Below are 12742 nucleotides of genomic sequence, written 5' to 3'. Positions count from 1 at the left end.
GGAGCACTGTCGGTAAATAGTCGATGAATGAGTAAAAGGTGGGCAGGTGGAATGCGGTCAAGTCCAAGCAGGTCAGGGAAGGCCTCCTAGGAGCTGTGGGGAGTTGGGCCCCACTGACAGTTCTGTCCTTCACTTTTCCAGTCCTGACTGATTAGCTATATACACATGGTGATCGAGGAAGGGGCTGTGCTCCACCCCTCCCAGGGACTGCAGCCTTGGCCAGGCAGGCCGTCCTCCAGCCCCCATCCACAGTCTGAGAGAAGAGGCAGCAGAAATCCCTACCTCGTTGCCAGCACCTGGAAGAAACGTCTTCACTTTGATGGTCTTCCCCGGGGCAGGGAAGGGCGACTCCATGAGACTTCTCATGAAGGGATAGACCAAGGCAGCAGAGATCCCACGCCGGCGCTCCACCTCATCTAGGACCTGTGCCCACCGCCAGCGGCCAGAAGAGGAAGGGTGTCAGGCGCTGCCCTTCCCTACCTCCTGGGCAGCGAAGAGGGCAGCCTGGCATCTGACCAGCTGGGGCCAAAAGCTAGGGGACAGGAGGGCTATCTCACCAGCAGCTTTACACCCTAGATTTCCTGCTTCCCTTGGCACTCGATGACTGCTCTGCTCACTAACTCGTCCTTGCCCCACATCCAGGAGGTGGGTAAATGAAACACCACTCTCGAGTCGGGTCCCTGGGCACCTGGTTTCCCCAAGGGGAGTCTCTCTCCCAAAGGACTCTGGCTCTACCCAGGGCTCAGAGTGGACTGTGACACTAGCAGAGCACGCTGGCACAGGAGCTGGGGAGATGCCAGCAAGCCAGATGGGGAGCCAGGCTTGGGAAGAGGAAGGAGTCCACGAGCTCCCTGTGCTTGCTCTTGCATTCTCTTGCTCACACCCGCCCGCTCGCTCCCTTGCACACACAGGTGGTTTTCCCATCTGAGCTGGCCACAGATATTCCTGTGGGAGCTGTCAGCTGGGGAAAGGGGCGGGAAGTAAGCCATAGCCCTCTTACCTTGGAAAACAAGCCGAAGCAGCCAAGGCGGCTGATGACACAGTATACCTCTGGCAACCGAGGCCCTTTCCCACTCGGCTGGGTCGGGACGAGGCAGAAGAGAGACAGACAGATACAGAGAAGCCACAATTACTACATCTGGCTCCTTTTCCTGGGGAACTGAGGACTAAGGACTGATCTTCCAGTGGATGATGGCAAGCCTCTTCTAACCACTACTCAACCAAGCCCTCAGAGGAAAGGCTGACACCCTCCAGGGGCAGGCTCTAGCCTCCACTGGGTCTTCCAGCCCAAGGTGCCAGACTCCTGCTGAGCTCCTCCCAGGAGGACGCTGACAGAGGCTGGTGAAGGAGGAAGCAGCCAGGGAGAAGCTATAGGGTGATTTGTGGATTTACAAGGTAAAGGCTGGGAATCCAGAGGACGCAGTGGTCATGAGAGGAACCTGTGTACATTCCTCGGAGCAAGCCACGGAGTCCCCCATCCCTCACAGGGAACATTCTGTAAAACAGCCCCATTCTAGGTTCTCCTTACCTCCCTTCCTTGATCCACCCTATTATAGTAAGACAAACTGAACATGGATAAGGGCCGCAAACTACTATTTACTGAAAGCTTACCATATCTGAGGCCCGGGCTTAGTACTCTAAAACCGCCTGTGAGAGGTAGTGCACAGGCACTACCACCTGCGTTTTGTAGATGAGTAAACTGAGTCACAAAGAGAGTGAGCCATTGCCAAGGGCATGCATCTAAGTCATAGATCCAGGAGTCTGTTTTGACCTCAGATTTACTGTCTCACCTCTAAAGCATGCTGCTTTCTGACCCGACAGAAGGGAAAGGGACACAAAGACACAGAATAGAGGTATGCTAGGAGAGGAGAACAAAGAAAAAAGGGGATTGGCAAAGTGAATGGCTGGAGGAGATGTGCACTAAGAGCGCCCCAGGCCTGGAGCCCCCAAAAGTTTGGGGTGAGGCCACAGGAGTCTACTTCTCCAGCCAGGGGCTGGCAGGGCTCTGTGGCTGCCTCTGGCTCGGAGGCCTGAGTGCCTGGCAAGGCCAAGTAGGGAGGGAGCAGAGCAGCAGGTGCTGGCCCCTCACGCAGGCCGCTAAGCAAATGCAGATGGGTCTATTTCAGTTTCCAAACCTGCTGGCCACACGTCACAGATCTAAAGAGAAGGCAGAATCTGTTTTTGTCCATATTAGGCCTGAAACTCACTCCTCTCTCTTTCCTTCTCCCCCGCCTCCCCTAAAGCCCCAAGTGATTAAATCAAGTATGTGGGATTTGGGTTAGAATCATTGTGTCCAATCTGCAGGAATGCCGAGCTAGTGCCAGCCCCCTTGGCAGGGACCCAGCCCAGGCCCTCTCCGAGCATGAGCACGCCAGGACAAACATGCTCTTCCCTGGGGGCGGCAGGCCCGCTGCAAAGGAGCAGCTCTGCTCCATCACTAGTCCTGCAAAAGCAGTCCTTGGAATGCTCCTCTCTGGGCGCAGGTGAACCTGGGGCATGCTGGCCTCTGCCTGGCTCCCCACCTGGCATCTGCACTGCTCCACATCCCCTTAGCCCTGCTCACTGGGCAGTCAGTATCCAAATATCCCTTCTCCCAGACTACCCTCTGGGGTGATCCAAGAGTTATCAGACTTGGTGTTAAAGAACTTAGAGTTAACCCCGGCTTGTGTTTCACTGGCTGTGTGATCCTGGGCAGTTATTCCCCTCAAGTCTTAATTTCTTAATCTACAGAAACTGACATAGTACTACTTCATGAACTACTATAAGGATTAAAGAAGATGACATACTTAAAGCGTCTAGCCTGGAACACAATAGGTCCTAAATAATAGTCTATTCCCTTTGTCTCCCTTCTACATTCAAAGGCTGACCTCCTCCATTAGACTATCTAAATTTTCTTGAGGATTGGATTGAACTCAAGTCTAAGTCCTCTTTAGGTGCCTTTAACATGTTGCCTGACCCTCAGTGGGAGTATGGGACGTGTTTCAGAATGAATGAATAAATGAATTAATGAATGGCCCCAAATCCTTTATCTGGGGTCCCTGCTATACATGACCCTTGCCTAGGATCCTTCTCATCTACCCCTAGACTGGCTAGATATCTAGTGAGTCCTTGTCCCACTAAGGCATGGGAGCCCTGAAACACTGTTGACACCCCAAACCAAAAACATCCCTAGTGAATTCCAGAGGAAAGTGCAACAGGAGTCTCTCTTGACCTTACCTCAAGGTACTACTACTACTACCCAGGGCTGGGGACCTGGGGACCTGGGGATCCCTACTTCCTAGGACTAATGGGAAGGGAGATGGGGACGGGCTTCTCTCTATATAACATGGCTTATACTTTCAAAACCCTCCCTTTCCCCTGTTCAAGGCACCTCTCCCAGAATCCCACAGAAGGTACAGCTCTGTCCCTCCTCAGCCTCCAGCACTAGCAGACCGTGGACAGGATGCCTCCTCACTCAGCTGGCCAGGTATGGGCCAGGTATGCTGCTGGGTTGGTATGATCCTGTAATCCGGCTTCAGTAGCCAGGGCCCAGGAGCCAGAGGGAAATGAATGAGAAGAAAAAGTGTAGGAAAGTTGAAAACATAGGACATCTCAGTAGAAGGTGATCCACTCTCTCCTCGTAGTGCAGTTTATCTTAGATTGGAAGGGTCATTCCGAGTCCTGCCATCCCAGGATGCCTCATCAGTGTGCCTACATGCACATGTTGTCTGTGTTGGGGGTGGCCTCAAGGAGCATACAAGGAAACAGAATGCAGAATCTCACACAAACTAGAGTTGAAGAAAGTGCGTGTGTGTGTGTACACGCACATGAGCACACACATACATACACACTGTGGCCCAGGCCCCCAAGGACCACATGGCCCTACTCACCAGTAAGCGCCTGCAGTAGCCAAAGCGTCTGCTGCCATCTTCCCCAGTCAGCATGAAAGAGAAAGTCTCACTAGAACGGGGAGGGGTCTGGCATCAGGGAAGGATCAGAGAACCCAGGAGAACCCAGGAAACAGCACCCCAGAAGAGGGAATGCCCTCCCAGGGAGGAGGAGAAGGGCTAGGTTGCTGTAAAAGCGGTGGCTGGGACTCGGGTGTGTCCCATGCAGTTGCCCCTGCTGTGGGAGGCAAGGAGGCTGTGTCCCCTTCCTGTCTCACCTCAGCCAGACCAGGCCACGCCTCACCTACTGTACTCGGACACAGGAAGCCAGTCCTTGGCATCAGGGAAGCAAAACTGGGGAATGGCCTTGAGCCTCTCCTCTGCCTCCCGCATCTGCTTGGTGGGTCGGTCCAGCTGCAGGGAGAGGAATATGGGGAGTGATAGACAAGAGAAGACATGGATCCTTGGTTGGTAGGGGAGGGGAGCTGAGAACAATCTCCTGTCCTAAGAGCTCTAGATGGCATCCTACCAACTGGCATGCTCCTCAGCAATCCTGTCCCCATTCCCGATTCCTACAGAGAGGTCTGGGGAGAGCTGAGTCATCATCTATTCATTCAGTATGTGCCAAGTGAGCCCTTTTTCTATGTGGCCCCTGGCCCTGTGTCACATGCTAGGGCTACTGATGGAAAACAAAGTAGACAAGGTCCGCATCCCTGCACATTCTGGTCAGGAGAGTGAGCAATCGACAACAAAATCTCCAAAGGAGATCTTGCCACAAAATAAATAAATAAGGTGCTGTGACAGAGGGAACTGGGCAGGAGGAGGGATACTTTAGGTATCTGGAAAGATCTCCTGGAAGACATACTATCTGGGCAGAGAATGAGGAATGAAAAAGAGCCGGCAGCAATGTGCAGAGCTAAAGAAAGAACATTCCGGGCAGAGGCAAAGAGCAAGGAGGCCAGGCTGGCTGGCTGGCTGGTGATGGGCAGGGAAGGTGTGGTAAGAGGGAATGCAGGTGGGGGGATGGGGAGTGACAGCTAACAGGGTACAGAGTTTCCGTTTGGGGTGATAAAAATATGTTCCAGGGGCACTTCGGTGGCTCAGTCAGGTAAGCATCCAACTCTTGGTTTTGGCTCAGGTCATGATCTCGTGGTTGTGAGATTAAGCCCCGTGCCAGGCTCCACGCTGGGCATGGAGTCTGCTTCAGAGTCTCTCTACCTTCCAATCTGCTCCTCCCCCTACTTGCTTGCACTCTCTCTCTCTAAAATAAAATCTTTTTAAAAAAATGTTCTAATATTCATTTTACAACTCTGAATATACTAAAAGTCACTAAATTGTATACTTTACTTTTTAAAAAATTTTTATTTATTTATTTGTCAGAGAGAGAGAAAGAGCATGAGCTGGCAGAAGGAGAAGCAGACTCCCCACCGAGCAGGGAGCCCAATACAGGGCTCAATCCCAGGACCCTGGGATCATGACCTGAGCTGAAGGCAGCCTCTTAACCGATTGAGCCACCCAGGGGTCCTGAATTGTATACTTTAAATAGCTGAATTATATAGTATGTGAATTAAGTCTCAATAAAGTAGTTTAAAAAAGAGAAATAAAGTAGAAGCACCTGGGGGCCCTTCCGCAGGCCCCTTGCCATCCTCATAACCAATTTGGGTTTTATTCTAAGCATACTAGGAGGTGTTCTCTGTACCTCACCCTCTGAACAAGTACTGGCCCAAACCCACGGCTCGGAATGCCTCTCTTCCCAGCTAGCTGGCAGGCACCAGGCTCAGGGCTGTCACTGCGAGATAAGTGGCGATGGCAGGAACAGGATCTCTCTTGCCCAACAGATAGCCCAGGCAGACAGAAGGTGCTAGAGGAGGGGCGGGATGGGGGAGAGATGGCCTCACCTTGGGAAACTGGTAGGAGACTTCAGGGAGGTAGGTATTTCGAGATGGCTTCTTCTTGAGGGACACCACCACAAAGTACTCGAAAAGCTCCCGCTCCTGCCACTCAAGCAGTTCCAGCTCCAGAGTCCGATAGCTGGGTGCGCGTTTCAGCATTGACTGGATGTGGACCAGGCGCTGCGTGTGGGCTAGGGGCAGGTTGTATGTCAGGGGACAGGCAGACTGGACCCTCACAGACCCCACATCAGCACCCCCAACCCCAGTCTCAGGCTTTGCCTCTGTGGACCACCTGTAAGTGCAGAAGCCTGGTCTGACTACCTCTCACAGCTGGGTCTGGGGCTGAAGTGGCAGGAGCAGTGTCTACGCCTATGCAGAGGCCCTGCCCTGCCACGGGGAGCTGCTGTGCTAGGCCTTCTAGGCCTTCTGGAGGCTGGGCTGGGGCTGACAGGACTGCCTAAGCCAGGCAAAACCCAGGCACCCACCTACCCCTGCCCCATACCAACAGGAGAAGATAGAAACCGCCGTGAAGGCTTCGTCCTGGGCCCCTCTCAGAGTCCTTGGACTTGGATTTTTTGTCCCTGTCCCTACCCCTGGTAGAACCAATGGAGGATGGCAGAAGGGAGCTAGCTCCCATACACTTTAACCTTCCAGGAAAGTCTAGACAGGTTTCCCAGGAGACAAAAAATAGAGATTCATCCAAGGTTGCTGGAACGGGAAGTTCCCAGAACCTTTTCAGGAAGGTGTCAGTCCTCTCTGTGGATATGGGGGGTTAGTGGTCTCAGGGCCTCTAGAGGACCAGTTTCCTCAGACGGGCACAATTCTTAAAGCCAGAAGAGGTACTTGTAATCTTCTAAACCCACCTCTGACCCTCCAGATTCGCAGCATTTACCAGGCAAATCAACACCCAATTCTCACGGACAATACCTTGGGGAAGTCCAGGTGAAGGCGGCTGTCTGAGTTCAACGTCACAGGCTGCCTTGCACACAGTAGGAGGGGACTTCCCTGGAGCTCTTTGCTCTGTCAGCTGCTATCCTGCCTGCCTGTGGCCCCTCCAAAGCAGGCCAACTGGGGACGTGAGAACTATATGTGCAGAGGAGGGGGGGTGACTCTACAGCCAGGGCTGGGAAGGGGTTCCGTGCCTCACCTTTGAACCTGTCGTCAGAGTCGCTCTCGCTCTCACTATTCTCATCTGGAAAAGTAACAGCAGGAGTGCATACTTGCTGAGCCACTTCCCCACAGCCAATGTTTCCTGGGCCCCCCTCCCAGCTCTTCTCACAAGGGATAAATCCTACCTCTTCTGGGCCCCCTAGGCCCAGGGTCCCTCTGAGCTCAAACCACAGGTGCTAATTGCTATACAAACCCCTCTCCATCCAGTCCTGATCTGGGGGAAGCTACTGAAGGCCTGAGCTGGAGGCCGAGACAGCAGAGAGGCCTAAAGTCCTGGATCACAGGGACTACCTCCAGGACGCCAAGATTTGAAATGGGAAACAGACCACAGTGCTCAGTAAGTCTGGCCTTTCCTTTTGGCAGAACCAGAATCCCACATCCACCTCCCTCATCAGGGCCTCACAGCCCAGTGCCTGAACTAACCCACCCCATGGCTTCCTTCCCTGTTTGGCCCTCCCTTTCTATGTGCCGTTTCTTGGTAGGACTCTACCCTCCTAGAAGGCAGGAGGATCCTGGGATTGGCCCACAGAAGGGTAAACTGAGGCTAGTCTGTACCTCTCTCTGTTCCTACTGCCCAAGGGCCCCTGATACCTGAACCACTCAGACATCAAGGCCTACCTCTCAGTGATGCTGTCTCAATGCTGGACATAGACAGTTTTTTTAACCTCTTCTTTCCCCTCTTGGCATTGTAGATGGAGTTAATTCTTTGGACAAGCTGGGTGAGAAAAGCAGGGAAGGTGAGATAACCCTAACACCAGCTGCCCCTATTTCTAAGAAGACTGATTAGTAGCCCATTTGTTCCCTCAAGGTGCAAGCTTTCTGCCCTCCCCACACTGGGCCCAGTTCTGGTCTCCCTGCTGCACTGACCCCAAGTGCAGACTGGCCAGTAGCTCTCCTCTCCCTCGTCCCCTAAGTGGTCTTCTGCTCCTACACAAGAATGTTAAACTTAGCTCCCCAGAGGAAGGAACTGTGATCAAACTACACAGGATGGGAGCTTCTGGGTCCCTAGAGTCACTGAACCAATGGAGACAAAAAAGCTCTTCAGACGTAATAACAGGAACAAGGACTGGAGCCTTTCCCTCTAGGCTATAACCTGGGGCCACGACAGGAAGGAGCTAATTCCCAATATACCCAAGCATTGTTTGCAGGCTAAAAATACCATTTGGCTAAATCCTGCTGCTTTGGGCTAGGGATTTGGGTCTGACTGCCTGTGCGTGCAACTCACTGCTGAAAACTCTCAATTCTGAGAGTCAGAGAAAGGAAGACTCAAGTTTGAGTCTTAGGCCCTTCAAAGCCTAGAAGTGTTTATGTATACATAGAGATCTCCAAGTGCACACTCCACCAGAGGGGAGTCTCCTAAAGGACTGGCTTCCAGTCACTCAATGGCAAGGAGTGCTCCCTAGTCTGTCCCTCCCCTAACATCTGTGCACCCACGAACCCCTTAATGCATCTCTGTTAATAAGACAGGGAATTAACCAGGTGAAAAAGAAAGGCCAGTGCAAGGGCCCAGAATTTATTCAAGGAGAACTGAGGAAGCAGTCCTGGATTAGGGAAGGAAGAAGAGGAGAGAGCTGCCCACCTGCCTGCCCACCTGCCCAGCCAGCCCCAGGTGGTCCCTCTGGGGAGGCTACCTTAGGAATGCGGCGGGCCCTGCGGCTAGACAGCAGCTCACTGGTGGTGCTGAGGCTGTCCTCATTGAGGCTGGAGGGTGAAGACGGCAGGCTCAGCTGAGCCAGCAGCAGCATGTCGTCATGGCTGTGCCTCTTGGGTAATCGTGGCAGCCGGTGGCTCTTCCTCTCTGACCAGTTCCCACTGCGCAGGGACTGGCTGCTGGGTTTCAGAGAGAGCTGGTACAGGGGAGAAGATGTGGGAGAGGGGTTCAGCACATATGCCTTGGCTGGCATCCCTGGCTCCCCTGAATCCCACCCTGGAATTTCCCTCTGCCTGGATTTCCTCTCATAAGACCTCAGCTGCTCATCAGCAGGTCAGGGCTAGATGAGACATGGCTTCCACAAAGGAAGCCGAACCACCTCTACCAGAAAAAAGAAAACAGAGCCTAAAAAACTGGGCTCTCATCTGAGTGGAAAGAGAAGGCCAAGCGGGAATTCTGGGGGCTCCTCCTGAGCTTTGGCACAAGGCTTAGCCTTGGCTCATTATTCAGCCTGGTTGATGGAGGTCATCTCCTTCCCACAGCCCCTGACCCAGTCCTAAAACGCTTCCTTAGCAGGGGCCATAATCCACATAGCAACCTGGCCCTGCTCACCTTTTCCAGGCAGAACATAAGGGCTCTGGGCTCTCACTCCCAAAGCCTGGCAAGGTGGGCCTCCCAGCCAGGTGGCTCCTTCACTGCAGCTGCCCCTCTCCAGCCCCGATCTACTCCCTCAGTCGAAACCAGCACCCTTATTCAGAGGCACCTTACTCTCCACAGATCCTGCTGCCTGCTAGAAAAGCAGCACCCCTGCCCACTCAGCCCGCCTCCCACCCACTTTCTGCATCTGGCATCATCCTTCATCACTGTTCAGCCAGTCCTCCTCCCACCCAGTCAGGCTGGCCACACAAATTCAGTGGGGGCCTGTTTGAACATAGCTCATGAGAAAGGTGAATCTTTTATAAAAATGATTATATCACTCCAAAGCCAGAAGAAACCATCTCTGTATTCTCCAGCCAATGTTAGAAAATGTCCAGGTCCCTCCATTTGCAAAGAGAATTAGAGTTGCCTGGGTAGGTCTAAGAAAGCGCCTCCTGCCTCCTTCTCCTGCCCCCTGTCCACCCTGGACAAGGCCAGAATGAGCTAGAGTCTAACAGTCTCCTTTGACTCTTCACCTTTTTTCTCATCCTGCCTTCTATCAGCCCTTTTCTTGACGATTCAGTCTTAATTCCCTCCAACATGAGCGGCTCCAGGTCTGGCAGACACCTATCTAGCTCTCCATATCTGGTTCTTGGGCCTATGCCTGGCCCCCCAATGCCAGTACTGAGATCATTTCTGCCAGAGCTGCCGAATACCAAGACTCCAATCAGGGGCCCGTCTTCCTGTTACCCACAGAAAGGGAGCAGGAACAATGACAGGACGGGAGGCAGCTGGGGCTCATGTTGCAGCGCAGAGCTCAAGTAGTGAAGGGGAGCACAGAGGGCAGGGTGCCCACAAGGATTTCGACGTGGCAGAAGTCCCCGCATGCAGAGCTCTTCCCTGAGGTCACCTCCTTTGCCAAGTACTAGTGAGGGAAAGAGTGGGAGTGGAAGCGGGCCCACACCCTGGCAGGACAAGCCTCCACTGTGGCCCTTGTGTTGGCCCAAGTCGGGGCTGCCATTACCTGAGTGGGTGGGTTGTTGTACTTCCTGTCCTGAGGACCCCACATCCTGTGCAAAGAGTCCAAGGAGTTTTCAGACAGTTGCTGGGATTTTCGTCCTGCTCTTCGGCTCTTTAAGTCCACATCCTCATATGGATTCTCCTTGGGCAGATCTCCTGCAGAGGGGGAGAAGTCAGAGACTGGGAGAAGGGAAGGAGGAAACACACTCACAAATAAACAAGCAGAATTCCTGTGAACCAAAGAGAATGGCTTCTGCCTGGCCCTTCAGCCCATGAGTCATACAGCTGCCCGTCTGCTGCGGGGAGGCTACAAACAGATCCCGGCTCCAAGTCCAGAAGCAAACCCCCCGCCCCCAGTTCAGCTCAGCCTCGTCTGGCCTCTGCTTTATAAATTCAGAGATTGCACAAGACTGGCTCAGCTACCCTGCCTGTGCCCAGCCAGAGGACAAAGCCAACACCGGGTTTCATTCCTTGGCTCCAGTCCTCCTGCTGTGAAAGCCCCAGAGATGCACACACAGTTCAAGGTAGGAAAGGCTTTCAGAGGTCACACGGCTGTCCTACTGCAGATGCCCCCTGAGGACCCACTCCGGAGGCTGGGCACAGAGGAACAAACCTAACTACAAGGAGCAGGGGGCTGGCAGGCCTCCCTCCCACTGACTGTCCTATGCACCAACTCTCTCAGGGCAGCTCTTCCATCTGGTCCACAGGTAACCCCACACCAGAACAGGGGCAAGCCAAGTAGTGACAGCACTCTCACTACAGGGTCACTGTTTCCTCCACCACCGGCCTTGCAATAAGGGAATGGTCTTCAATCCCCTTTTGGAACAAGCCCTCCTGCTGTGACACAGGGGAGGTGTGAAACGCCTGCTAGCCATCTGTGCCGAAGAGGTGAGGGTGGGGAGTTTGGGCTTCTCGGGACGAATGGCTAAGATCCCTGGCAGCAGGCACCATCCTGGCACTGCCAGCAAATCTCAGGGAGCACAAAGCACAGTCCCTGCCTGTAAAAGCATCTCCTTCCCAGAGCCCTACGTGCCTGCCCTTCTCCCTGCAGCACAAACCTGGACTTCCCTACGCCTCAGAACACCATGCGCCTCCTGCCACAGATCTGTGGGCAATGAGAGTGAATGTGGCCCTTTGCTCCCCTTCCTTTGTCTTTCCATATCCTCCCTGCCACATGGACACCCCTGTCCGGGACTGGGGACCCGGGCAACTAGTGACCAACATATATATGCTACCCTCTGCTGGGGGCAGCACACATGAAGAGACCAGAGCTTACTCCTCTTCTCTCTGTTCCACAGCGGGATGGAGGCTGGTGACCGCTGAGCCCTGCAGATGCCCAGATGTACCTCACGCCCCAGGGGAGTTCAGACACCACTTCTTGGGGAGCAGCTGAGGAAAGAGCTACAGGACTAGAAATAAGGCCGCTGAGACTGTAGGCTTTCCTAGGATGCGATACAGGAGAAAAACCAATCCCTATATGCTTACAGAATTCCCAATTTCCAAAGTCAAGATTCCCCCCAAACTTGGGGTATCTACTTATTACTACCATGGAAAACTACTGAGGAAATGCTTCCGCAGAGGTAGGGGGAGGGAAGAGGTGTGAAAGGAAGATTTCTGCCACACCTACTCAAGCCACCAGCGAAGCCACACAAATCTCTTGAAAGTGAGTCAAGAACGGGTCAAGAGAGGATCTGGGACAGGATGAAGTGATTCCCAGCACCAAGCCGAGTCCTCAGCAACTGAGCAGACGTTTTCCTGTAATACAGCCATGCTATAAAGATGACCGGTCTCCATTCCAGAGTCCTGACTAAGCAGAGCCGGCCAGCAACCCTGCTCTAGAAGCCAAGCATCAAAACTGGCATCCAGCCTACCCCACTCTGGGCACTTAGGGAGGAGGCAGGAGACACCCAGTTCTTCTTGGTCTGTTTCCAACATATGACCTGTATTGATGAGGTGGGAGGATTCGGGAGTCAAGAGTGCCAGGACACAATCTTCCGGACCCTGGGAAATGCGGCCAGAGCATCACTGTTCTGATGGGGGCAGGAAGAACATTTATTACAAGCTCATCAAATCCAGACGGCCTTGGGCTGGATGGCTGACCAGCCAGAGTCCTTATCATCAACCCTGAATCAACAGGATGACCTTGTCTCAACTGCTTTAGGTTAGAGTTTGTCCAAAGTACTGACATCTGGGGCTGGATGACTGTTGCGGTGGTGGGCTCTCCTGCGCATTTGTGGGATGCTTAGCAGCAACCCTGGCCTCAATCCACTAGATGACCGTAGCATCCCCTCAGTTGTAAGAACCAAAAATGTCTCCAGACACTGCCAAATGTCCCCTGAGCAGAAGGATAAATGCAGGCAAGGATGCATGGCAGGGGGTACAGAGGGAGGAGGGAGCGATGGAAAGATAGAAAGATAGAAAGAAGGAAGGAACGAAGGAAGGAAGGATGGATGGATGGATGGATTGATGGGTTGGATGGATGTAATTACCCCCCTGCCCTGTTAGGA

At 53.4% G+C, this 12742-nt stretch overlaps 1 protein-coding gene across 2 annotated transcripts in view; it reads right to left on the bottom strand.

Annotated features, from left to right (window-relative positions):
• The window catches only part of LOC111159414 (suppression of tumorigenicity 5), a 120021-nt gene that overhangs the window by 12279 nt on the left and 95000 nt on the right, over window positions 1-12742 (bottom strand). For both annotated transcript variants that reach the window (XM_022521858.1, XM_022521859.1), the window contains 9 exons: window positions 10240-10391; window positions 8560-8775; window positions 7547-7643; window positions 6906-6950; window positions 5765-5949; window positions 4171-4280; window positions 3870-3939; window positions 1001-1078; window positions 283-423 (listed from right to left, as the gene is read on the bottom strand). In XM_022521858.1, coding sequence (XP_022377566.1) covers window positions 283-423; window positions 1001-1078; window positions 3870-3939; window positions 4171-4280; window positions 5765-5949; window positions 6906-6950; window positions 7547-7643; window positions 8560-8775; window positions 10240-10391 — 1094 coding nt within the window. The remainder of the gene's footprint in view (window positions 1-282; window positions 424-1000; window positions 1079-3869; window positions 3940-4170; window positions 4281-5764; window positions 5950-6905; window positions 6951-7546; window positions 7644-8559; window positions 8776-10239; window positions 10392-12742) is intronic.

Source organism: Enhydra lutris, unplaced genomic scaffold (genome assembly GCF_002288905.1).
Source record: "Enhydra lutris kenyoni isolate GAN:26980312 unplaced genomic scaffold, ASM228890v2 scaffoldscaffold68, whole genome shotgun sequence".
NCBI lineage: Eukaryota > Metazoa > Chordata > Mammalia > Carnivora > Mustelidae > Enhydra > Enhydra lutris.
This window is presented reverse-complemented; position numbering and strand designations above follow the sequence as displayed.